Source organism: Anolis carolinensis, chromosome 5 (assembly GCF_035594765.1).
Source record: "Anolis carolinensis isolate JA03-04 chromosome 5, rAnoCar3.1.pri, whole genome shotgun sequence".
NCBI lineage: Eukaryota > Metazoa > Chordata > Lepidosauria > Squamata > Dactyloidae > Anolis > Anolis carolinensis.
The window spans coordinates 203,918,904-203,946,768 of NC_085845.1; the positions used below are offsets into that span (position 1 = coordinate 203,918,904).

Below are 27,865 nucleotides of genomic sequence, written 5' to 3' on the forward strand. Positions count from 1 at the left end.
TTAGAATAAAATCAAAACAAGTTTATTGCAGGTACAGAGCTTGATGGTTTCATATAACTTATTAAAGGCACTTCACTTAATGGTTACAAACAGATATGAGGTGGTCAAACTTTCAAAATACTTCTTTCTCTGGATTACACTAAACCCTGATCCTCCTGGATCCCCTGGGATTAATGTTCCCTAATTCACAGACTCTATAACTGACCCTAGACAAATCACCTAACTTGCCTAGTCTGGTCTAACCTAAATCTGACTCAAATCTTCCTATTTAAGCCAGCCTGATTCTCCACACAAGAATCAGATCCTTCCCTGTGACTAGAAAATCACAGACTGCCCCTGGGTTTTAAAATATTCCCCCTTTTCCTTTCCAGGCGGCGGTTGGCTCCGCCCCTGTTGCTATGGTAACCTGTTCTAGCATTCTAAGATGGCTACCTTCCCCCATACATAATATCAATTCAAATACTCACCATTTTAAACTTAGCCAAACCTGACTGTTTAAACAAAATTAAATACACATATAATCTATAAACAAAATATAATCATACACTTCTTCACAACTGCTGTCGGCACTGAATGTTTGCCGTTGTTTATTTTGTTGTAAGCAACCCTGAGTCCCTTTGGGGAGATAGGGTGGGCTATAAATAAAGTTTTATTTTTTCAAGATCACTCAGTGCTTAGAGAGGCCAGGCCGGAATGACACATCCTGTCAAGTCAGACAGATACAATGTCTGGGGTGTCAACACAAAGATAAGCTATGATTTATAACTGCCAAGCATGCCTTTGATCATTCTCTTCCACATGACAGTCTGAATGTGAGTAGCTGTAAATAACTCGTAACAATAATAAACAGTGAACAGCATTACACCAAAAAACATTAGGAATAATGTATAAAAACACTCAGATCAAATGCTGGAAATAAGAAACATGGACTTATTACCATGCCTGGTGGACCTGCCCAGAAACAACAAAATATTGGAAGAAAATATGAGGAAATATTTTTGTGTTAGATGAGGAAACACAAAAAATCCGGAAAAAAAATTCCCAATGAAGCCAGAATTTTATCTTCTTGGATTAAAAGAGAGTATAACATTTTTTAATCAAAATGAAGGATAGCCTTTGCTAGATACTGGAAATTAGAAGATCTCTGGTTAGAAAAATTAGACGAAATTTATGATATGGTCAGATTAACTTACTTAATGAAAGTAAACAGAGGAAAACCGTTAAAAATGACTAGCTGGAAAATATACGAAGACTACAAAAAGAAAACAAAGGATAAGTAAACAAAAAGGAGTACCAGAGAAAAGAATACACGAAGGAGACCAAGAAATAAAAGAATTAAAACAACAAAGGTCTATTTAACCATAAAAAGTAAAAATACGGAAGACCCAAAAGACTTTCATTCCTAACGCCCCATCCCTCTTCCCACTCCCATTACCCTACCATTATCTTCCCAATCTGGCCTCCCTACTACCTCTTTCCATCTCTAAACCCAACTCCTTACCTTTCCTTCCTCACGATACCCATCTCCCCTTATCCTTTTAACTACCGTGTTTCCCCAAAAATAAGACAGTGTCTTATATTAATTTTTGCTCCCAAAGATGTGCTAAGTCTTATTTTCAGGGGATGTCTTATTTTTCCATGAAGAAGAATTCACATTTATTGTTGAACAAAAAATGAACATTTATTATATACTGTACAGTAGTTGTTATCACAAACCAGCATAACCAGACAAACTGAATCCTATCAAGAATTTCTTGTTACTACCTATATTTCCATGTACAACACTCTATGGTACTTACAGTTACCGATCCTGCATGCTCTAGTGTTCTGTTCGTTGGGCATGCTTCCAAACAAAAGCTTTGCTAGGTCTTACTTTCGGGGGAGGCCTTATATTTAGCAATTCAATAAAACCTCTACTAGGTCTTATTTTCTGGGGATGTCTTATTTTAGGGGAAACAGGGTATGTATAACACTTATGAAACTTGAATTAAAATGTTTTTTAAAAAATAAACAGTGAACACCCACAGGCTCTTGGCTGAAAGTGATCCAGTGTGCTTGATTTGAAAAGCACAGAGGCAGGGGAAGAGCAGAGGGGTGCAGTGGAAGCATGCATATTGTAGATGTCATTTGTGTCTATAACTGCAAATCCAGGGGAATCCTAAGTGCCTGTTTTTCTGGGGACCTCTGACACTTTTGGGAGAAGGGTTTTCACCACCTTCGGTCCAGGGACAAAGGGCTCCGTGTCCTTTATGATGAGAGCACTCTGGAGGGTGCTTCGGTTGGCATCGCTTAATTCAAGGCTGACACAATGGATCCAGATCCATGGCATTCCTAGGAAAGAGGAAAGTGATTAACCCAAAATCTGGGCCAGGAAAGGTGCTCTTGACTCCACAGAATTAATGCAGTTTAGCATCACTTCAACTGCCATGGCTCAATGCTATGCTATCATGGGAGTTGTAGTTTGGCGAGGCTCCAGTGCTCTTTGGCAGAGAAGGCTAAAGACCTTGCAAAACTACAACTGCGTGGATTCCATAGCATTGAGCCATGGCACAAGTAGTGTCAAACTGCATCCATTCTGCAAGGTAGATACATGTCATTATAGAATTACTATATATACTCGAGTATAAGCCTAGTTTTTCAGCCCTTTTTTTAAGATTGAAAAAGCCCACCTCAGCTTATACTCGTGTGAGGGTCCTGGTTGGCTTATATTTGGGTCAGCTTATACTCGAGAATATATGGTACATTAATTATTTTACTCTATTTTTATTATTATTAATAATACATGTATTCTTTCACTCTGATCTTATTATTATTATTATTATTATTATTATTATTATTATTATTATTATATTTATTATTTTACTCTATTTATTACTACATGTATTATTTTCCTGTATTATTATTATTATTATTATTACATGTATTATTTTACTCTATTATTATTAAAAGGATACATAAGCACATTTACACTGAAGAAGATGAGAATAATGATTGGATCAGAGTTGGACAATCTTATCTTAAATTTGAGCTTTATGTAAATATTCAAAAACATTTAACGTACTGATGCCTCAATTAATGTAATTTTATTGGTACCTGTTTTTATTTCTGAAATTTACCACCCTCGGCTTATACTGGAGTCAATGTTTTCCCAGGTTTTTTTGTGATAAAATTAGATGCCTCGGCTTATATTCGGGTTGGCTTATACTCGAGTATATACGGTATATACAGAATGTACACTTTGGAAATTAGTAGTATAATTGTTAGCTGATATACATCTATTTCCTGCATATAACACTTCCCAGTTTCCATTGGCAGCTAAGAAAAAATATGCTTATTTTTACAAATAAAGCAAAATAAAATATAATTTGTGGAAACGAATGTTGGAAACTATTGATCAGCTCTAAATTTGTATGAGCAGATTTAAACCACACTTAGATCTGGCGGGTTTTTGGATAAACGAGTAGATGAGCATTATTAATAAAATAAGATAACAGGATAGAGGGTAATTTATTAGTAAGTGGATTGATGTGGATAAAAGGGAGCCATGGTGTTGGGAATCACCCTGGAATACTCAAGTCTAGATGTAGTTAGATAGATGATAGTTAGATTGAGGGAATCCTTTCCCTGTTTCCAAAGCATGCCTAGACAGGTTTTACTGTGTTTCACTCTATCCTGTTTACATCACATCTCTTACTTTGAAGTTAGTAGAAATGTGAATCTTTAGGGACACTAACTTCCCATTGGTCAGAATGTCTTTTATGGCCCCAATAAACTGGACCATGAGGCTGGAACCATTTTGGTTCACTCTTCTCCCTTTGTTCTTCTGACAAGATGTAACTATTTAGATGTTTGTTATTTTTCCTTTCTTATTTTTCCTTAGAAACCAGTCTAGAGTAGTCTAGACAGCTCCCAAACCTTTCTATCTACAATGGAGTTCTTTTTACCTGAATAAATACTTTTTGAACTTTTATTGAGACTCTGAAGTCCATTGCAATCCTAAATGGTCAAAGGCTTCTCTTTGCTCACCCCGTGTAAGTAACTGCTGTATTGGAAAGCTTTTGCTTTTGCTACTCTGCTGATTTTGGTGGACTCTCCCCCAGAGAGGGTTAAATTGAGTCTAACCGCTCAGAGATTACCACAACACATGGCAGTCCAAGTGGGATCAAGATGCATTAATTCTACAAGGCAGATGAACCCTTACTCTTCACAGCAAAGTCAAGATCCAGCATCTCTCTCCCCTTGAGGTGCTAGAGCTCACCTTTCCTCACTCGTTCTCCCACAGAGACCAGAAGCTCAGCCCCAACCTGGTGCTGGATCCGCTGGCCTTCTTTCGTGCGACCGGCCCCCAAAGCATGGAGCACCTGAGCAATGGGCATTGCAAGGATCTGATGGACGGTCCCTGCCGAGAAAGGGAAGGAGGACAATTGGGTTCTGCTGGAGCAGCATGGAGACCAGGAAAGATGCTGGAGCTGATCTTTAGCGAGACAATCTCTTGGCACTAAGAAAGGAATACCAGACTCACAGAAAGTCAACATGGGTTTCTCAGAAGGAACTGTTAATGTGGGATTTGTGTATTGGTAGTGTTTAAATGCAATTTGTGTCTTGCCTGTATTGCATACTGATTGCATCATCCAAAGTGTAACATAGTCTGGAAAGAGTTAATTACTAAGAAACTGTGATGTCCTTGATGTGTGGCTGGAACAGGGAGTATCCAGACACAAGTATGTGTGCATTGCTGATTGCGTTCAGTTCTGAGTTGAGTCGAGTGCTGTCTGCCTAGGTGTTGAGTCAAGTCCTGTGTCTATTGTCTGCAAGTCTGTTTGTCTTGATTATTACTGCTTACAGTAAAACTTTGTATATAGTTTTACCATCGTCTCTGATGTCACTTTGTTCTGCGTTCCACTGATTCCATCCAACTACTGCTGTGCTGCAAATTACTCGGACAGGAACTCATGCCAGAAAAGCCTTATCTCTTTTTTTGGATAGAGGTACAAGCTTGGTAATGAATCATAGAGTTGGAAGAAGACCACATGGGTCATCTGGACGAACCCCCTGCTATGCAGAAAAGGCACAATCAAAGCACCCTGGACAGATGGCCATCCAGCCTCTGTAGCGAACCAACCTAAAAGTAACATTGCCTAGCCCACATTTGACTAGTTTGCTTGCAAGAGCACCATGGAGGACTTTTTTGAAGCCTTGCTGGATGTTGCATATCTTCATTTTAGTAAGGCCTTTGACAAAGTTCTCTATAACATTTCCATAAAGAAGCTAATAGTAAAATGTGGAGTAAACAGTGCTGCCATTTGGATTGGGAATGGGTTAACTGGACAAACCCAAAAGGTGCTTCTGTCCAATGGCTCTTCCTTCCTTCCTTCCTTCCTTCCTTCCTTCCTTCCTTCCTTCCTTCCTTCCGGAGAGAAGGGACCAATGGGGTTCTGTAAAGAGGCTCCTGCCCTGAGTCTTTCAGGGCTATTCAACATCTTTATTAATGACTTGGACAATGAAATGGAGGACATGGTGATCAAATTTGGAGATGGGACCAAACTGGTAGGGATAACTGGTAGGGGCCGGGCTGTGGCGCAGGCTGGTGAGCAGCCTGCTGCAATAAATCACTCTGACCATGAGGTCATGAGTTCGAGGCCAGCCCGTGGAAGGGTGAGCACCCATCAATTAAAAAAATAAATAATAGCCCCTGCTCGTTGCTGACCTAGCAACCCGAAAGATAGTTGCATCTATCAAGTAGGAAATAAGGTGCCACTTATAAAGTGGCAAATTTAACTAATTTACGACGTTGGAATGAGGAAGTGCAGTCACAGTGGATGATGAAGGGGCTCAGGCTGTGGGGCAGGCTGGAGAGCAGCTGCAATGAATCACTGCAATGAATCACTCTGACCAGGAGGTCATGAGTTCGAGGCCCGCTCGGAGCCTATGTTTGTCTTGTCTTTGTTCTATGTTAAAAGGCATTGAATGTTTGCCTTATATGTGTAATGTGACCGCCCTGAGTCCCCTTCGGGGTGAGTGTGATTACTCATGGGCCTTGTAGTCCTGTTCCTAGTACTATGGTGGCAGACGAAGAGGAAAACATGGGATTTCCGCCGTTTCAACCAGAGCCGGAGCCTCTCCACCTGGAGGATGTTTGCCCTCAAGAATTCAGCCAAACAGGCCTTGGGCAGAATTCCCCCCCGTTTCCCCGGAGGGACAATTATAATAGAGATAGAGGAGTCAGAGAGGCTAATCGCCGGAGCCTGAGAATCGCTGCCAAACAACTAGATGATTAGGTCTGCTTCCCTTGGGAAATTCTAAGGAGTCTTGCATCTGGACAGAGTTGGGTTTCGCTTCTCGTTCTCTAGGGAAGTGTTCTGTTGGCGGGAAAACGAGACCCTATATAGGGGTTTTGCCGCAAGGGGAACCTTGCAGAGTCATTTGATCAGCTTGAGGAGAGAGATCGTGTGTGGACTTCGTAACCCCAGTTCCTTGCTTCCCGGATCAAGTTCCAAGCCTGCCTTGTTTCGCGTTTTGCCACGGACCTTGCTTCATGCTTCATGCTTCATGTTTGCCTCGTTCCAAGTCTTTGATCTAGCCAAGAATCAAGTTTATTTTCCAGCCTTGTTGTCAAGCTCCATTGGACTTTAAAGACTCTGTCATTTCCCCACACTATTGCTTGGCAAAGTGTGTGTTTCGGTCAAGTGGATTAAAACTTTGAACTCTAATATCTTATATTGGACAATACATTTATGGACTATAATTGACCTCATCTGAAAGGTCTGCTTCTGAACTATATTCTTCACTTGTTTTTATTGACTTTATATATTTCTTTAATAAAGATATTAGATAGATTCTGGCCTCTGTGTAAGGTTATTGGTGCTCTGCAGCCTGGGTCCTGACAGTGAGAAAGAAGGGCGGAATATAAATGCTGTAAATAAATAAATAAATAAATGAAGCAGCTGCTCCCCCTGTGGCCAGAATCGAACATCCCCTCAGGAGAAGGTTAAATTGCCTCTGCATCTGTCTATGTCTCAGTTCTATGTGTATATGGGCATTGAATGTTTGCCCTATATGTATATAATGTGATCCGCCCTGAGTCCCCTTCGGGGTGAGAAAGAAGGGCGGAATATAAATTCTGTAAATAAATACCTCAGAAGACAGGATAAGGAACTAAAATGAATGGAACAGATTAGAGAGATGGGCCTAAACTCACAAAATGAATCTTAACAGGAAGAAAATGCAATAAAAATGAAATGCACACATATAGGATGGGGGGCACCTGGCTTGAAACAGTCCCTGCAGAAGGGATCTCAGAGTCTTAGTGGACCGCAAACCGAACATGAGACAACAGTGAGATGCAGCAGTGAAAAGGGCCAATGCAATTCCAGCTTGTTTTCTGCTGCTCTGGAGACTAGGGCACACCGGAGCTATGGATCCAGATGGCAGGAAAAGGGATTCCACCTAAGCATTAGGAAGAACTTCCAGACAGTAAGAGCTTTTTCACAGTGGAAAATACTGCTGGATTTGAGTCCAGTGGAGTCTCCTTCTTTGGAAGTTTGTAAGTCTTGGATTGCATGTTCCTGCCAGGGAGAAGGAGCTTGAACTGGATGGCCTTTGGGCATCACTTCCAACTCTATAATTCTATCAACAAGACATTTTAGGTCCACGTTCTCACCAATGAGAGAAACAGGTCACATTATTGTCAAAGGGTCTGACATGGCCCTTCTCTGTCCTTCTTACCATCGCAATGAGCCACCAGCGCCGTCTGGACCCGAGGACTTCCCAGAACCTGGAGCCTCTGTTCTTCAGTCCCATGGCACAGGGCCTTGGCTGTGTTGGCGTCCACCCCTTGGGCCTGGAGCATAGCCCGGAAGGCGCCCAGGGCTGAGCCATCGTCCAAGGCTTTGGCAATGCGAGCAGAGCCCTGAGACACAGAGGGAGCTCTCCCACATTGCCACAACAAGGTTCCTCCTGCAAAGAAATGGACGGAGAGCAAGTGGGAGGGCAGTGCTTGGATGTATCTCTCCAGCCAAACAGTCGCACCTCAGGTCAGCTTCACCTTGCAGAAGACACCAAGCTACACACAGGAAGTAGTCTTTTGTAGTTTATTTAGAATAGGCAAAAGATAGTTCATAAAAGGGTAAAAGATCAGTTCCAAAAGATAGGTACAAAACCAAGGCTGTAAGCAATAAGTCCATAGAAACATAGAGCATAGAACAAGGTCCTTTACATGGAAGCCAAAAGTCCCAGCAAACAGAATATATCCACGAGATATTACAGGAAAGCAAACTTGCTTCTAGATCAAGCGATGGAGTTGCATTAACAGAGATCTCTCTGTGAGCAGACTGTTTTAAAAACATGACATAAAGGCATGGCTGTGGCGCAGGCTGGTAAACACCTGCTGCAATAAATCACTCTGACCATGAGGTCATGAGTTCGAGGCCAGCCCGTGGCAGGGTGAGCACCCGTCAATTAAAGATAAAAAATAGCCCCTGCTCGTTGCTGACCTAGCAACCCGAAAGATAGTTGCATCTATCAAGTAGGAAATAAGGTACCACTTATAAAAAGTGGGGAGGCAAGTTTAACTAATTTACAACGTTGGAATGAGGAAGTGAGGAAGTGCCGTCAGAGTGGATGATGAAGCAGCTGCTCCCTCCTGTGGCCAGAATCGAACATCCCCTCAGGAGAAGGTTAAATTGCCTCTGCGTCTGTCTGTCTGTTGTCTCTGTCTCGATGTGTTTATGGGCATTGAATGTTTGCCCTATATGTACATAATGTGATCCGCCCTGAGTCCCCTTTGGGGTGAGAAGGGCAGAATATAAATACTGTAAATAAATAAATAAATAAATTCCTTTGCCCTTTGAACTCTCGTTTATTGGCTATGAGACGGCTTCTCCGCAACCCTCTACATTCCAGTCTCGTAGCCCGATCGAGATCCCCAGAGTCAAGGCCACTGAGCTCATTATCAGGTGGCAAAGCGCTATCCTCCCTTTCTACTCCCTACACCTGAAATTCCTCATTAGAAACAACAACATGATTTATTCCCATGGGAACAACTCCCTGCTCTTCATTTCCCACAGCTGGAACGCTCCTATAATTCCCAGCAACAGAGTCATCTCCAAATTCATCCTGAATCCCATCATTATGCACATATAACCCAGAATCTTCATCAGAGTCATGCAAAGGCACATCAGAATCACACAAAGGCAAAGGCTGAGCCACAACACTATCCTCCAAAGGGCAGGGAAATGCCAGTGTGTGTAGTGGCTAGAGCAAGGAACTATGTTAGGGGACATCCATGGTCCAAAATGCCCATTAAGCCATGATGAGGGCCTCTCCTGGGGACATCACAAGTTCTCACCCCTAGATCTCAAACCCAGAGCATCCTAGGAGTTGGGTTAGAAGCTCCAGGTCCTCCTAGCTCAATGGATACAACCATGCCCATCAACCATCAAAGGGTTTAGACATACCTAACGTGGTCACCAACTCGCGGAGGTCCGTGGGCCCCCCTCCATCCAGGCACTCCAGGGACTCAAGCACCTCCAAGGAATTGCCCACCCGGCGCCCAAGAGGGCTGTCCATCTTGCTGAAGATAGCAACGGTGTTTATTCCCAGCTGGGTCCCGACTGACACCTGCAAGACACACAGAGAGAGCTTTAGGCAGAATATTTGGACTTGGAGCAGCGAAAGACAGCCAGTTGACCCCTTCATCCTAAAAAACCAGAAAGGTTGAAGCATGGGAGCCTTTCTCTTGGAGCTCGTAGTAGGGAACACATAGGTAATCATGGGGTTGGATTGCCTGGTGGCTTCCACGATCATGAGAGCAAGTTGATTCTTAGATGTACCTTGAAAAGGAAAGAGGTCCACTTATACTTTAGGAAGGAGGTAGAATCCTAGAGTTGGGAGAAAACTCAAAAGTTGCTTTGTCCAACCCACTTCTGCCACGTCTTTCCTGCTTCTCAATGTCTTCTTGGATTGTGGTGCCCAGAATGAAGGCTATCTAGTCCAACCCCATTTCTACTAGGCAGGAAGGCACAATCCATGCCCTCCCAAGAGATGGCCACCCAGCCTCTGCTTATCATGTTGGGGTTCCTAGTTAAACATACTCAGCTCTCTCAACTGTTCCCCTTAGTCTTGATCTTTCACAGCCTTGATTGCCTTGTCCTGGACACATTCCAGATTTGCAATGGTTTTCGTGAATTGTGATGCCCGGAATTGGACCCAGAGGAGGTGTGACCAAAGCGAAATCAAAGTTCTGGACAACTAGAAATGGACACTGTATTCCAAATGAGATTGGCCAGAGTGGAATCAAATGGCAATACTCCTTTCCTTAATCTGGACACTTTCATTCCATTGATGCAACCTAGAATTTAGGCAGTGTTTTCCGCAAAGTCCACAAAGATCTGAAGGGCATCTGCTTGGCTTTCTGCCCTTTTCCATCCAACTCACCAAGCTCTCGGCCAGCTGCTGGGCGCTCTCAAGGGTCGGGAAGACAGCACCGTTCCCAATCTTGACATCCAGAACCAAAGCAGAGAGGTTCTCAGCCACCTTCTTACTCAGGATGGAACCTGCAACCCCAAAAATGAATAATGGATGGAGACTCGATGTGGACATAGTTCAGAGGACATAGTTATATTTTGGATAATGTGATATGTATATGGAGCTCTAATATACATACTGTTTTCAACTCTTATATTGGACCATTATTGTTTATCATATTTTGATGCAAAAGGGAGTTCAGTCTACAACTATGAATGCCACTGGAGTCTAAGATCATTCTCATGTGAATTGGTATTCGGATAGTAAGGGCAAGGGTCCTGTGGGCCAATGGAATTATACCAAGCAAAATGTTTGAATGCTACCGTGTTTACCCGAAAATAAGACAGTGTCTTATATTAATTTTTGCTCCCAAAGATGCTCTAGGTCTTATTTTCAGGGGATGTCTTATTTTTCCATGAAGAAGAATTTACATTTATTGATGAACAAAAAAATGAACAGGGTTGTTGTATGTCTTTTGGGCTGTGTGGCCATGTTCCAGAAGTATTCTTTCCTGACGTTTCGCCCACATCTATGGCAGGCATTATATACTGTTTATTATATACGTTTATTATATACCTAGCTGTGCCCGGCCACGCGTTGCTGTGGCTAGGACTTTATTTGTCTTTTCTTTTTGTTGTATGAACGTAGAGGTGTGGATGAGAGGTTGTGCTGTCAATTTTCGAGGTTGTGGGGCATTTCGTTTAGTTGTTTTGTCCGGTGCCGTGATTCCATTACCCTTTTATATATATAGATGTACAGTAGTTGTTATCACAAGCCAGCATAACCAGACAAACTGTGAATCCTATCAAGAATTTCTTGTTACTACCATTATTTCCATGTACAACAATCTATGGTACGTACATTTACCAATCCTGCATTCTCTGGTGTTCTGTTCGTTGGGCATGCTTCCAAACAAAAACTTTGCTAGGTCTTACTTTCGGGGGAGGCCTTATATTTAGCAATTCAGCAAAACCTCTACTAGGTCTTATTTTTTGGGGATGTCTTATTTTAGGGGAAACAGGGTAAGCCTATATATATAGAGCCTGTGCTGTTCTGACAAAAGTGACCTTCCTCTCCTCTGCATCCCTACCGGTGGCGAGAGGCACGCTGTCCACGGTGGCCGTGACGTCCCTCAGGGCATAGAGGATCTTGTCTGCCGGGACCAGCTCCTGGCTCTGCTCCACGATGCAGCAGCCAGCCTTCTGCAGGATCTTCTTCATCTGAGGAGGAACAAAAGACCGGGCTATCAAAGAGAATTATAGACTCCAAGGACCATCTCCTGCAACCCCATTCTGCCAGTCAGGAGGACACATAGAAAACAATCCTAGAATGGGAAGGGACCACAAGGACCATCCAGTCTGCCAGGCAGGAAAACACATTCCAAGCTTTCCCAAGAGATGACCATCCAGGCTCTGTTTAAAAGCCTCCAGAGAAGGCGATGTTGGAGTCTTAAAGTATGGTAACCTATTTTGAAGATAAAATGCTGGTTTACTTTAAGTATTGCAAGTGCTAAGTCACAGTTATACACTGACTCAGCATCAGGAGAATGAAACCCTGAAGTTAGGTCTTCATCAGATAATGAAAGCATGAATGGAACATTGCATCATGCAAACGTATATAAGAACACCCACAGAGTAAGTTGTGGGTTGGGTGATGTGATGGTGCATGGTGAATTGGAGGATTCTAGAGAGAGCTGTGAATACTGTAAATAGCAGCATCAAAAGATAAAGCCTTCCCGTGGAAAGAGGCTCCTACATTTGCTGTTTATTGCAAGTATTGCTCACATACTACAGGCAGTACTTTAATATTGCTTGGAGGTTTGAAGAGAGAAACTCTGCTTCAGGTTGAAGAAATACCTGACAGGAGAGTCCACCAGACTCTGAGGCAGCATCTCTATATATAAAAGAGTGATGGAATCCTGGCACCGAGCAAAACAACAAAACTAAACACCCCCCAACCTCGAAATTTCACAACACAATCCATCATCCGTGCCTCAAGGTTGAAACCACAAAATATCATGTCACACAGGGCCTAAAAAACCCCCAAAATCGGAGCTATTCAGTGCAATTCCAATGGGCCACAGCAACGCGTGGCAGGGCACAGCTAGTATTCCAATAAAATTGAAAGAAAGCCTCAGAGTCGCTCCAGTCCAACTCCTGGAGGTAGGAAGACACAAACCAAGCTTCCTGAAAGATAGTGCTGTAGCCCTGCCTGTACCTGAGCTGTCAGGTGAGCCTTGTGAGCCTTGGGTTGGGCCTGATCAGCCTGTGATTGCACCTGCACCTGACCTGTCAGAAGACTCTGGGTTGGGGCCTAGGTTTCCCATGCAGCCAGATGAGCCTGCTGTTCTTGGACAGCCAGAGCTAGAGGATGTTGCTGCCCCTGAGGATTCTGGGAACAGGCACACTATGGTTTCAAGCAGGCAGCTTAAATCTCATTCCTTGGGAGAGTCAAAGTCAAACTTTCCCTTGCCAGATGGGCATTTCAGTTCTGATAAGACTAACAAAGTTGACAGAAAGAAAGCTTTCTGTCAACAGAGACAAGAAAGGGAGGTTTTGAGACGCAGCAGATGGCTGTTAATGAGAAAAGGTTTTGAACAAACTTCCTACGGAAAGAGACCTTGATTTCAGCTTTAAGAAGAACTGCTTCGGAGAGAGATTTTCAGAGATGGTAACTTTGCTCATCGCGAGTGTTGTTCCTGTTTCATGGGCCCATGTTTCATGCCTGTTTCATGGACTCTTGTTTAATGCTTCGTGGAATCCTGTTTCATGTTCCTGTGGTTTTCATTCAAGTTTCTGTAGCCTTATATCTTGAGTTTTGTTTCAATTCCTGTTATTGCTCCTGAGGATTTTGGATTACCAAGTCATTGTTCCTGAAAGCCTTGCAGTTTGGATTTCTTGTTCCAGTTAAAGATCCTGTTATTTATTCCAGTTTTGATCCTGTACCTTGGAGTAATTTTGATACCTTGTTGAAGTTGATTCTTGTGTTTGATTTCCATGGACCCTTGCTTCAAGATTCTCAAGTATCTTGTACCTGATGGACTAAGACTTTGTTTCATTGATTTTGAACTTTGATTTGCTTCTGCTTACATATATTCTTCAATAAACAGCTTGCTTTGCTCATAGTCTGGGACTTCAGTGTGGTTTGAGGTGTCACTGCAGTCTAGAAGCGCAATAGATGGCCATCCAAGCTCTATGCCAAAAACTTAATCAGATTCCCAAGTAATCCATATTACATTAGAGTTGGAATGGTCTCACTAAAAGCTATCCAGTCCAACCCACTTCTGCCAACCAGGAAGACTCAATTCAAGCCCTCCCAACAGATGGCCATCTGGCTTCTGCTTAAAAACCTCCAGAGAAGGAGATCTGCTGTCTGCTTGCTACACAGATCCAGTTGGGCTCATTGATTCCACACTGAGCAACTCACGCACCTGTTCTGGACTCTGGGAAACTCTGAATCCGGGGATGGACTCCAGCTTGTCCAGTGTGCCTCCAGTGTGGCCCAGGCCTCTCCCGCTGATCATGGGCACCTGGTCAACAGAAAAAGTAACAGTTACGAGAAAGAAAGACTGTCCGTCCAGAGAGCTTTCTTTCTAGACAGAAGAAGACCTGGGCACCAAGATGGAGATTAACCTTGGGAAAGTGTCTTTCTTGGGTGCATCTACACTGTGGAGTGAATTCAATTTGACCCCATGGCTCAGTTTTATGAAAACCAGGGAATTGTAGTTTTACAAAGGCTTTAGCTTTCTTTGCCAAAGGGTGCTGGTTGTTAGTAGGGTTGTGCATGGATTCATTTTCAAAAATGGTCTTTGGTTGATTTGGCTGGTTTGGACGCCTGTGATGACATGGGCTCCACCACGATTTTTTTTCATAGCACAACCAAACATTGGCTGCTGAAAAAGGCTGATTTTGGTTTATTTTGTCTGTACGTGGCATGTGGGGAGAGAGACAGCCACTAGAAGAGAAAGGATCCCAGAAAGAGTGGTATCATAATTCTGATGCTTTTAATCCAGGTTTTAAATGAAGAATATATGGACAAACGATCCCAGAAAGAGTGGTATCTTAACTCTGGTGCTGTTAATCCAGTTCTTAATTAAGGATATATGATATGATGAAGATTCTGCTTTCCATTCTTAAAAGAGGAAAATAATAGGAAGAAGAAGAACAACAACAACAACAACAACTTCTCTAGGTTCCATTCCAAATACACAATTTTGTAGATGTAGCACTATGAGAAAGTGATATGTCCATACTCATTCGATTCCATTTCTTCTTCTGAGATCTAGTCTTGTTTTTTTCATCCTAGCATGCTGGCTAGGGGATTCTGGGAGATGTAATACAAACAAGCATTTTTTTCCCTACTGTGGTTCAAATACCACTTGGACAGCCTAAAGCCGTAAGCAAAGTAGCCAATTTGATCCGATGAGTGTTTTGTTAACATGACCCCAGAACCGGAAAGCTTGGAAGCCTTTGGGACTCACCTTGCACCCACAGGCGGCCAGGGCGGGGGCCAGGGGCAGGCTGACCTTGTCCCCCACGCCCCCCGTGGAGTGCTTGTCCACCAGCAGCCCCCGCCATTTCTCTGGCCACTTCAGGACTCTCCCCGAGGTGGCCATCTCCCGGGTCAATGCCAGTGTCTCCTCCGGCTCCATGCCCTTCAGCCAGGTGGCCATCAGCATCGCTCCTGCAGTCACAGGGTCATAGAAGGCAAGAACTGGAAGAGACTCCAAGGGGTCATTCATTCCTACCCCCTTCTGTAGGAAGATACAATCAAAGCACTCCCAACAGGCGGCCATCCAACCTCTGCTTAAAGATCTCCAGAGAAGGAGACTAGACTGCACTTTGAGGCAACCAATTCCACTACTGCTCTTACTGTCAGGAAGTTCTTCCTAATGTTTGGGTGGTGTCCTAGAATCCTAGAATTGCAATAGAACCCAAGGGCTACGCAGTCATGATATGGAATATAAACCACAATAAATACTTTACAGTGTTGTCAAAGGCTTTCATGGCCGGGATCACAGGGTTGTTGTTTGTCTTTCGGGCTGTGTGGCCATGTTCCAGAAGTATTCTCTCCTGACGTTTCGCCCACATCTATGTCAGGCATTCTCAGAGGCTGTGAGGCATGGATAAACTAGGCAAGGAAGGTAAATATATATCTGTGGAGAGTCCTTTGTCAGTTGGAAGCCAGCGCTAATGTTTCAGGTAATCACCTTAATTAGCATTGGAAAGGTTTGTCTCTTGCCTGGGGGGCATCCTTTGTTCAGAGTCATTAGCCGTCCTTGGGGCTAATGACTCTCCACAGATATATATAAACCTTCCTTGCCTAGTTTATCCATGCCTCCCAGCCTCTGAGAATGCCTGCCATAGATGTGGGCAAAACGTCAGGAGAGAATACTTCTGGAACATGGCCAACAAGACATACAACAACCCAATACTTTACAGTGTTCCCTTACTTACCGTGGGGGTTACGTTCCAGGACCACCCACAATAAGTAAAAATCCACGAAGTAGGAACGCTATATTTATTTTAATATTTATACATTATTTTAGTAGTTGTACAGTACACTGTTTTAAGTCTTTATCTACCAATTGCGTGTTGATAAATCGCCACCTTCTCCTCCCGTTGCCGCTTGGGCTCCTTTTCTCTCCCTTCGGCTTCTCCTTCCTCCCTTTGTTAGGCTGTAAATTGTAATTTTTTATGATTTATAATATTCTTTTAGAGTTTATTGAAAAACCGTGAAACAACGAATCCGTGAAAAGAGAACTGCAAAATAGTGAGGAAACACTGTATTTATAAAATGAGAGGGAACGGCCTGGTGAGCTATGCCAACCATAACAGAGATCAGATAACCAAAGTTCCAGATTAAAAATTCACAAGTGAAGCAAAGACAGAGGTTTTTTAATTGTATCCTGGCCAAGATGTGATGCTTGCGAGCTCCAGCTCCAAAATTACAAGCCTAAGAGAGCATACGCTCTGCACAACAATTTTTATACAACCAGGTCCACTGTTCCAGTGTGAAGAGTCCAGGGTGGGGATGATGGGACTGTGAGACCCAAGCCCTGGAAAACAGTGGAATCTGATCTCTGTAGTCTTGACTTGGCTGGGTAAACAAAGGTGCCTATTAAGGAGCTATTGATATCTTTTGTTAATTTCTTTGCCTGAGGCTGAGAAGCATTCCTGACTGACTTCAGACAGTTTAGTTTCTTATTTCAGTACATTTAAGAATAAGGCAGAATAAAAGTTCAATGTGTTGTCGAAGGCTTTCATGGCCAGGATCACAGGGTTGTTGTGTGTTTTCTGGGCTGTATGGCCATGTTTATTTATTTATTTATTTATTTATTTATTTATTTATTTATTTATTTACAGCATTTATATTCCGTCCTTCTCACCCCGAAGGGGACTCAGGGCGGATCACATTACACATATAGCCAAACATTCAATGCCTTTTAACATAGAACAAAGACAAGACAAACATAGGCTCCGAACGGGCCTCGAACTCATGACCTCCTGGTCAGAGTGATTCATTGCAGCTGGTTGCAGCTGGCTTGCTCTCCAGCCTGTGCCACAGCCCGGGCCTGGGCTGTCTGGCCACGTTCCAGAAGTATTCTCTCCTGACGTTTCGCCCACATCTATGGCAGGCATCCTCAGAGGTTGTGAGCTATACCCTGTTCTTTTAAATGATTTCTCCATACCTCACAACCTCTGGGGATGCATGCCATAGATGTGGGTGAAACATCAGGTGAGAATACTTCTGGAACATGGCCAGACAGCCTAGAAAACATACAACAACCCCAATAAAAGTTCAGCAAGGAATAGATAAATTTAGGTTTTGGCTTTGAATGTCTAATCATGATTATTACATCTTATTTCCAGGCCAGCCAGATAAAGGATGTGGCAATGACCCAAAGTCTCCTTTGTTTTGAGCCAACCTTGGAGCCATTTCTCAATACGAAACAATAGCTGGATAATTTGCCTCCTGACCTAGGTCAGGTAAAGGTCCATGTTTTCTGTCCCAGAAGTAAAATAAAACATGTTTTAATAGATTTATAGGAATTAAAGTGGGATAAAATATAGTTTATAGAGGAGAGAGAGCGAGGCCTGAGGGTGATGGAGAGGCCTGGGGGTTTTAAGCAAAAGAGAAGATGCCACTGTATCTCATTCTGGATACTATATTCCTCTTGATGCAGCCTAGAATCACATTGGCTTTTTAAACTGCTACATCAAACTGTTGTTTCATACTCAGTTTAGGGTCTGCTGAGACTACCATATCCCTTCCATAGAAACTGCTGTTAAATCAGATGTAACCCAGCATACAAGGGTTGAATGAAAAGTAATGCCTCCACCTTCGTAACTTCTCAACAGACGGCAGTGCTGGCCTGTGGCAGCTCCTGGCTTGCTCAGTAGACTCTCCTCTACAGTGAGTTCCATTTGGCAGGAAGCCTTAGCATTGAACGGTTGTGTTGTTAAAGTGCGAAGTATGGAACCCTGCGCAGACGGGGAAGCCTTAGCATTGAACGGTTGTGTTGTTAAAGGGCGAAGTATGGAACCCTGCGCAGATGGGGAAGCTTTAGCATTGAACGGTTGTATTGTTAAAGTGTGAAGTATGGAACCCTGCGCAGACGGGGAAGCCTTAGCATTGAACGGTTGTGTTGTTAAAGGGCGAAGTATGGAACCCTGCGCAGACGAGGAAGCCTTAGCATTGAACGGTTGTATTGTTAAAGTGTGAAGTATGGAACCCTGCGCAGACGGGGAAGCCTTAGCATTGAACGGTTGTGTTGTTAAAGTGCGAAGTATGGAATCCTGCGCAGACGAGGAAGCCTTAGCATTGAACGGTTGTGTTGTTAAAGGGCGAAGTATGGAACCCTGCGCAGACGAGGAAGCCTTAGCATTGAACGGTTGTGTTGTTAAAGTGCGAAGTATGGAACCCTGCGCAGACAGGGAAGCCTTAGCATTGAACGGTTGTGTTGTTAAAGGGCGAAGTATGGAACCCTGCGCAGACGGGGAAGCCTTAGCATTGAACGGTTGTGTTGTTAAAGGGCGAAGTATGGAACCCTGCGCAGACAGGGAAGCCTTAGCATTGAACGGTTGTGTTGTTAAAGGGCGAAGTATGGAACCCTGCGCAGACGGGGAAGCCTTAGCATTGAACGGTTGTGTTGTTAAAGGGCGAAGTATGGAACCCTGCGCAGACAGGGAAGCCTTAGCATTGAACGGTTGTGTTGTTAAAGTGCGAAGTATGGAACCCTGCGCAGACAGGGAAGCCTTAGCATTGAACGGTTGTGTTGTTAAAGGGCGAAGTATGGAACCCTGTGCAGACGGGAAGCCTTAGCATTGAACGGTTGTGTTGTTAAACTGCGAAGTATGGAGCCCTGCGCAGATAGGGAAGCCTTAGCATTGAACGGTTGTGTTGTTAAACTGCGAAGTATGGAACCCTGTGCAGACGGGAAGCCTTAGCATTGAACGGTTGTGTTGTTAAACTGCGAAGTATGGAGCCCTGCGCAGATAGGGAAGCCTTAGCATTGAACAATTGTGTTGTTAAAGTGCGAAGTATGGAACCCTGAACAGACAGTCAGTTAACGCGACTTAAGCAATGTGATGTCAGAGCCAATCAGCACAGAGCTGGCCGGTGGGTGGGAGGCAGGAAATTCAAAACTAGAGCTGTATAAAAGTGCATGCTTTGCTGTGTTATGGATCCCAGTCTATTTTGGTGAACTATCACAGGCTGGCATCACTTTCAGTTGAAATTAAATAAATTTTCCTCGGTGGTCTTCTGCTTCAACCTGGTGAGTTATATTCTGGAAATTATTGGCTTGTATTCTCACCAGGCCTAACTCACAGCTTGGATCTCACTGTCCAGTGCTGCTTTAAATTGCTCTATAATAAACCAACTGAGAAAATGGGAGCATCGCTGCGAAATCAAGATAAATAAGAGGGTATGTTTTCCACCCCATTGCTCCTCATTTTAGGACTTATCCTTCTGGCCTCATTGTTGGGAATCACCCTGGACTACTCAAGTCTAAATGTAGTTAGATAGATGATAGAGTTAGATTGAGGGAATCCTTTCCCTGTTTCCCAAGCAAGCCTAGATACGCTTTGTTGTGTTTCACCCTATCCTGTTTACGTCACATCCTTTACTTTGAAGTTAGTAGAAATATGAATCTTTAGGGACACTAACTTTCCATTGGTCAGAATGTCGTTTATGGCCCCAATAAACTGGACCATGAGGTTGGAACCATTTTGGTTCAGTCTCTTCTCCCTTTGTTCTTCAAGCTAACAAGAAGCATCTCGCCATCTCTCCTGGCAAGATATAACTATTTAGATGTTTGTTATTTTTCCTTTCTTATTTTCCTTAGAAACCAGTCTAGAGTAGACTAGACAGCTCCCAAGCCTTTCTATCTACAATTGAGTTCTTTTTACCTGAATAAATACTTTTTGAACTTTTACTGAGACTCTGCAGTCCATTGCAATCCTAAATGGTCAAAGGCTTCTCTTGTTTACCCCCTGTAAGTAACTGCTGCATTTGAAAGCTTTGCTTTTGCTACTCTGCTGATTTTTGGTGGCATCTCCCCCAGAGAGGGTTAAATGGAGTCTAACTGCTCAGAGATTACCACAACACTCATCCCATCTATAGATGCCTCGCCATTGATTTTCCTCACCAATTTGTGCATCTCGCAACTCTCCTTGGGTCACGGCCTTCACAAAATAGCCAATTTCCTCCTCCTGCAGCTTCTTGCCGTCCCGCTTCTTCTGGATGATGTCCAGCATGCTGGGTCTGCTGCTGCTGCTCACATTGGGGTCCATGGCTCCATAAGGCTGCATCCTGCAATGGCAAGATGACATACAAACACATCAGCAATGTAAGGAATTGCAAACCCCAGCAGTCCCTGCTCAGTGCAAGAATGTTGGGGTTTGCAGTCCACCACATGCAAAGGCAGGAAGGAAAGAAATAAAAAAGCAAGCAAGCCAGCAGGAAATGGCCAATATATGGGCTTCCTTTTGAAAAACAAGCCATTGTGTTGTTGAAGGCTTTCATGGCCAGAATCACAGGGTCGTTGTGTGTTTTCCGGGCTGTCTGGCCATGTTTCAGAAGCATTCTCTCCTGACGTTTTGCCCACATCTATGGCAGGCATCCTCAGAGGTTGTGAGGTATGGCCATGTTCCAGAAGCATTCTCTCCTGACTTTTCGCCCACATCTATGGCAGGCATCCTCAGAGGTTGTGAGGTATGGCCATGTTCCAGAAGCATTCTCTCCTGACGTTTCGCCCACATCTATGGCAGGCATCCTCAGAGGTTGTGAGGTATGGCCATGTTTCAGAAGCATTCTCTCCTGACGTTTCGCCCACATCTATGGCAGGCATCCTCAGAGGTTGTGAGGTATGGCCATGTTCCAGAAGCATTCTCTCCTGACTTTTCGCCCACATCTATGGCAGGCATCCTCAAAGGTTATGAGGCTATGGTTTGCATTCCGCTGTTCCTTGCAAATTTAAAATGTTCAAAGAAGCTTGTAGGAGGAATAATTGACTGTGGTTTTTTTTAAATTTTGAAACGTAAATGAAAAGGTCAAGGTCTGCCCACCCAGCCTTGGGGCTTCTCTCCAACTGTATGTCACATGGCCTCCAAGAATCACAAGTCCACACCAAAAGCACGGCATCATGTGTGCTCTCATGTCTCCAGAAACCAGTCCCGAAGCAACGGATTCACATCACAGGAATAAAATTTATTAGGGAGAACGTAATGAAGGCAAGAGCAGTTCGATACTGGAGAGACTGGAAACCCTAAATTCCAGGCCCTTTAGCTGCAGATCCCGGCAGAGGTTGGACTAGATGACCTTTTAGGGACCTTTCAAACTCCATTATCAGGCTTTTTTAAGATTCTTTTTTAAGTCCTTGCTTTCTAGTCAGGGTGATTTAAGATTCATGCTTTCTCTCTATTCGGGGTCATTTAGCTGCAGGAGACTTACATTCTCGAAGGATGGACTGGATGGCCTTCAGGGATCCTTTCATTCTCATACAGTAAGTGTTTCAAAGTGTTTAAAGTGATTTTAACCGACTCGTAGACAGTAGAGTCTCACTTATCCAAGCTAAACGGGCTGGCAGAAGTTTGGATAAGCGAATATCTTGGATAATAAGGATGATTAAGGAAAAGCCTATTAAACATCAAATTAGGTTATGATTTTACAAATTAAGCACCAAAACATCATGTTATACAACAAATTTGACAGAAAAAGTAGTTCAATACTCAGTAATGCTATGTAGCAATTACTGTATTTACGAATTTAGCACCAAAATATCACGATATATTGAAAACATTGACTGCAAAAATGGCTTGGATAATCCAGAGGCTTGGATAAGCGAGGCTTGGATTAGTGAGACTCTACTGTATTTCATTCTGTTTTAATATGCATACACTACAGATTTTAAATTGTATTTTCACTATTTTATGAATTAGTCTCCTGTTTTAATATTGTATGCTTTATGTCGATTTTATCAATTGTTTTACTGATAATTGAGTTTTATTGGTATAATTGTTTTATTGTTGTATCATTGATATTTGATTGTTTTATTGGGCAAGGCCCCATGTAAGCCGCCCCAAATCCCTTCGGGGAGATGGGCCGGGGTATAAAAATAAGGTTGTTATTATTATTATTATTATTATTATTATTATTATTATTATTATTATTATTATTATGTCTGAGTTATATTGCTATTATGGCGTTTTAATTTGCTTTATTGTGTTTAATCTGCTTATTGTGTTTTAATCTGCTTTTGTATCTGTTGTTGAGATTGTTTACATATGCTTTTAGTCTTGTTTACGTTTGTTTTTTGGGCTTGGCCCCATGCGAGCTGCCCCGAGTCATTTTGGGGAGATGGTGGCAAGATACAAAAAATAAATTGTTGTTGTTGTTGTTGTTTGATGTTGGGAGCCGGCACTTTGTATCTCAATCAGAAATAATAACAATAATAGCCATAACACCAATCTAGAGCTCCTATAAAATTTATAGCAAGGAATTGCAGGACAGATTCCTCCTCTAAAGAACCTTTGTCTGCAGACTTACCAGATGATGCTGGGAGTTGACTGGTGGCTCTCTCTCCAAACTGGGAGGCTACTAGTGGAAGGAGATCCAGAAGGCACCAGGACGGAAAAGGCACATCTCCTCTCTTCTCTTTTTCTCTCCTTCTTTCCTTCCTTCCTTCCTCCTGTCTCTCCGTCTGTCACTCTTTCAACTCTCCCAGTTGGTCTCCGTCCCACCAGCTTATCAAACACACCCCCATCCCTCCCAGTTCACTGGAGGACAAACCAGTCATGACACGGAAACCCTTTGACAACCTTTACCACCCAAATAAATAAACAAGACATGGCAGGGGAGTCATCCCCACGGCTTTTGCACCAAAGACCTCAAAATCTCGCAAAGGAATGGAAAACAGAAAATTTACCAACTAAAGAGACATTCTATATATATAAAAGAGTGATGGAATCCCGGCGACCAACAAAACAACAAAACTAAACACCCCACAACCTCGAAAATTGACAGCACAACCCCTCATCCATGCCTCTAGGTTGATACAGCAAAAAAAAAAAAATAAACTCCTAAGATTCCCATAAACCACAGCAACGCGTGGCCGGGCATAGCTAGTAGCTAAATAAAGTCATGGAAATAAAGGATATGGACAAGTTAACATGTTTACTAAAGAAGAATAATGTTAAAGGTCTAAAAATGACTGACTGGTTACAATTTGAGAAGTATATTAAAGAGTCTTACCAAGTTTAGGATTTTGAACTAAATTACTAGACTTACAAAAAGGGAAAGATGGACTACAATTAAGAGATTTAACATGTACCCAAAGAAAAGAAGAAGTCAAAAAATTTAAATTATTTTTATTATTATTGTATGACACAGCAAACAAGATAGATATGATGGATTTCGTATCACAAAATCACAAGTTGAACATTTCCCAAGTGTCTAGGACTGTGTGATGTATTTTCGGATGATGCCCGCAGATCCCAGTCGGGTGGCCTTTTGCAGTTGGCAGATCGTAATTTTGTCAATGTCTATTGTTTCCAAATGCTGGTTGAGATCTTTTGGAATGGCACCCAATGTGACAATCACCACCAGGACCACCTGCACTGGCTTCTGCCAGAGTCTTTGAAGTTCAATCTTGAGGTCCTGATAGCAGCTGAGTTTTTCCTGTTGTTAGGAAAACCAGTACAAGAAACCCACACTACAATCTAGAGCTGACAGCTGGCACAACAAAACATTGCATGGAAAGTTCCTTGACAAAATTGAAGGAAAAGCTGATCAGGAGAAGACCTGGCTCTGGCTCACGAATGGGACCCTGAAGAAGGAGACAGAAGGCCTGATCCTTGCAGCCCAGGAGCAAGACATCAGGACAAAGGCCATTAATAATAATAATAATAATAATAATAATAATAATAATAATAATAATAATAATAATAATAATAGAAGACCTGGCTCTGGTTCACGAATGGGACCCTGAAGAAGGAGACAGAAGGCCTGATCCTTGCAGCCCAGGAGCAAGACATCAGGACAAAGGCCATTAATAATAATAATAATAATAATAATAATAATAGAAGACCTGGCTCTGGCTCACGAATGGGACCCTGAAGAAGGAGACAGAAGGCCTGATCCTTGCAGCCCAGGAGCAAGACATCAGGACAAAGGCAATTAATAATAATAATAATAATAATAATAATAATAATAGAAGACCTGGCTCTGGTTCACGAATGGGACCCTGAAGAAGGAGACAGAAGGCCTGATCCTTGCAGCCCAGGAGCAAGACATCAGGACAAAGGCAATTAATAATAATAATAATAATAATAATAATAATAGAAGACCTGGCTCTGGCTCACGAATGGGACCCTGAAGAAGGAGACAGAAGGCCTGATCCTTGCAGCCCAGGAGCAAGACATCAGGACAAAGGCAATTAATAATAATAATAATAATAATAATAATAATAATAATAATAATAGAAGACCTGGCTCTGGCTCACGAATGGGACCCTGAAGAAGGAGACAGAAGGCCTGATCCTTGCAGCCCAGGAGCAAGACATCAGGACAAAGGCAATTAATAATAATAATAATAATAATAATAATAATAGAAGACCTGGCTCTGGTTCACGAATGGGACCCTGAAGAAGGAGACAGAAGGCCTGATCCTTGCAGCCCAGGAGCAAGACATCAGGACAAAGGCAATTAATAATAATAATAATAATAATAATAATAATAATAATAATAATAGAAGACCTGGCTCTGGCTCACGAATGGGACCCTGAAGAAGGAGACAGAAGGCCTGATCCTTGCAGCCCAGGAGCAAGACATCAGGACAAAGGCAATTAATAATAATAATAATAATAATAATAATAATAATAATAATAATAATAGAAGACCTGGCTCTGGCTCACGAATGGGACCCTGAAGAAGGAGACAGAAGGCCTGATCCTTGCAGCCCAGGAGCAAGACATCAGGACAAAGGCAATTAATAATAATAATAATAATAATAATAATAATAATAATAATAATAATAGAAGACCTGGCTCTGGTTCACGAATGGGACCCTGAAGAAGGAGACAGAAGGCCTGATCCTTGCAGCCCAGGAGCAAGACATCAGGACAAAGGCCATTAATAATAATAATAATAATAATAATAATAATAATAATAGAAGACCTGGCTCTGGCTCACGAATGGGACCCTGAAGAAGGAGACAGAAGGCCTGATCCTTGCAGCCCAGGAGCAAGACATCAGAACAAAGGCCATTAATAATAATAATAATAATAATAATAATAATAGAAGACCTGGCTCTGGCTCACGAATGGGACCCTGAAGAAGGAGACAGAAGGCCTGATCCTTGCAGCCCAGGAGCAAGACATCAGGACAAAGGCAATTAATAATAATAATAATAATAATAATAATAATAATAATAATAATAATAGAAGACCTGGCTCTGGTTCACGAATGGGACCCTGAAGAAGGAGACAGAAGGCCTGATCCTTGCAGCCCAGGAGCAAGACATCAGGACAAAGGCAATTCAGGCCAAGATTGAAAAATCAGCTGGTGACCCAAAATGCAGACTCTGCAAGGAAACCGACGAAACCATGGATCAGCTGCTGTGCGTAAGAATCATAGAATCATAGAATCATAGAATAGAGTTGGAAGAGACCTCATGGGCCATCCAGTCCAACCCCCTGGCAAGAAGCAGGAAATCGCATTCAAAGCACCCCCGACAGATGGCCATCCAGCCTCTGCCTAAATGGAGGCTGGATGGCCATCTGTCGGGGGTGCTTTGAATCACACACACAGACTACAAACAGAGGCACAACTATGTGGTGCAAATGATCCATTGGAACTTATGCCTCAAGTCCCACCTCCCAGCAGCAAAGAACTGGTGGGATCACAAACCTGCAAAAGTATTGGAGAATGAGCACGCAAAGATACTGTGGGACTTCCGAATCCAGACTGACAAAGTTCTGGAACACAACACACCAGACATCACAGTTGTGGAAAAGAACAAGGTTTGGATCATTGATGTCGCCATCCCAGGTGACAGTCGCATTGACCAAAAACAACAGGAAAAACTCAGCCGCTATCAGGACTATCTGGGGGACTTCTTTCAGTGTCCAATTTTTAGCATAAATTATTCTAGCCGCTGTCACCAAGTAATTGAAAAGTATATCTTTGCTTAAATCCATTTCGAAATCTGGCATTCCTAAGAGAAAGTATTCTGGTTTCAATTGGAATTTTATTCCTAATATTTCTTGAATTTTTCCATGTATTATTCTCCAATTTTTTTTGTTGTTGCAATTTTGCAAGTCCACCACATATGGAAAAAAAGACCCCTCCTGAGCTTCACATTTCCAACACAATCTCCTTCTGGACTGTTGCCCAACCCAAGCCTGCCCTCCACCCTCTTCTCCCCAAACCGAACCCGCCCGGTTCCTCCTGCCCCTCCTCACCTGTCTTTGCCATCACAGGGATCTCCAAAAACAGGGCACAGACTGTCGCAATAACATTCTGAGAAAGCCGCACGCTTGTTGAACCTTGCCCTCTTGGCACAAGGAAACGCTTCGAGGAAAGCGGCTGGGAATCCAACAACAAAGCTTTGCAAGAGGAAGTTTATTTTTGAGCATTCGGGGTGTGAACCTTCTGCAAGGATCTTAGAAAAGCCGTGTCGAATCTGTCCAGCTCTGTCTCCCACCCTGGACTCAGTCCCACAGATATGCTTTCCTAACCTCTTTTGACTTCACAATTTACAAGTTTGTCAGGTTGACCTCTTCCCATGTGGGGTGGAGTGGGGCATACGTACAGGAAGAGTCAAATAATGCAGCTTTAAACGGAGGCTGAATGGCTCTCTTCTTGGAATGCTTTAGTGATCCATTCCGGCATGGCGTAACTCAGTCGGACTAGATGACCCTTTGGGGTCCCTTCCAACACTGTCAACTAGAGCTGAGTTAATGAATCAATGGGAGAGTGGTTATTTATTTATCTATCGTGTCAGAAGCGAACTGAGGGTACAGTTGTAATCTATATATATAGAAGAGTGATAGAATCCCGGCGACCGACAAAACAACAAAACTAAAGGCTTCCCAACCTCGAAATTTGACAACACAACCCATCATCCATGCCTCTAGGTTGATACAACAAAAAGAAAAGAAAAATAAAGTCCTAATTACAGGGAGAAGAATAATTGTTTGTATCCAATTGCTGCCAGTTTGAAGGCTAAGCTCCACCCACTTGGTCTCCTAGCAACCCACTCAGCCCAGGGGACAGGCAGAGTTAGGCCTCACTTAGGCCTCTTCCACACTGCCTATAAAATACAGACAACACCAGACAACACCACAGCAACGTGTGACCGGGCACAGCTAGTATATTTTAAAACACAAAGTTAAAAAACTTGGCATGATATTACTCAATGTCCTTTGACCAGTAGTTGTCCACTTGAGTGCCTCTGGTATTGCTATAAGAAGGTCCTCCATTGTGTATGTGGTAGGGCTCAGGCTGCATTGTGGTCAGTGGTCTGTGGTTTGCCCTTCTCCCCATTCGCATGTTGTGGACTCCACTTTGTGGCCCCATTTCTTAAGGTTGGCTCTGCTTCTCGTGGTGCCAGAGCGCAGTCTGTTCAACACCTTCCAAGTTGCCCCGTTTTCTGTGTGCCCAGGAGAGAGTCTCTCATCTGGTGTCAGCCACTGATTGAGATTCCAGATTTTAGCCTGCCACTTTTGGACTCTTGCTTGCTGGGATTTTCCTGCGAGTATCTCTGTCGATCATAGAAAACTATTTCTTGATTTAAGGCGTTAGCGTGCTGGCTGATATCCAAACAGAGGATGGGCCAG

The 27,865-nt window shown here is 43.0% G+C and overlaps 1 protein-coding gene across 3 annotated transcripts; it reads right to left on the reverse strand.

Annotated features, from left to right (window-relative positions):
- tymp (thymidine phosphorylase) lies at positions 1-27,865 on the reverse strand. Of its 3 annotated transcripts, none has more exons than XM_008122356.3 (10): positions 26,489-27,865; positions 20,177-20,340; positions 15,005-15,207; positions 13,955-14,053; positions 11,615-11,744; positions 10,435-10,553; positions 9,456-9,618; positions 7,726-7,956; positions 4,259-4,399; positions 1-2,331 (listed from the first exon to the last, which is right to left on the reverse strand). In XM_008122356.3, the coding sequence occupies exons 2-10, from the start codon at positions 20,337-20,339 to the stop codon at positions 2,159-2,161; spliced, it is 1,422 nt and encodes a 473-aa protein (XP_008120563.2). In that variant the 5' UTR covers position 20,340; positions 26,489-27,865; the 3' UTR covers positions 1-2,158. The 3 variants fall into 3 exon arrangements, with proteins under 3 accessions (XP_008120563.2, XP_008120562.2, XP_062839508.1); XM_008122355.3 differs by lacking the exon at positions 26,489-27,865 and adding an exon at positions 22,576-23,104; XM_062983438.1 differs by lacking the exons at positions 4,259-4,399; positions 26,489-27,865 and adding an exon at positions 22,576-23,305.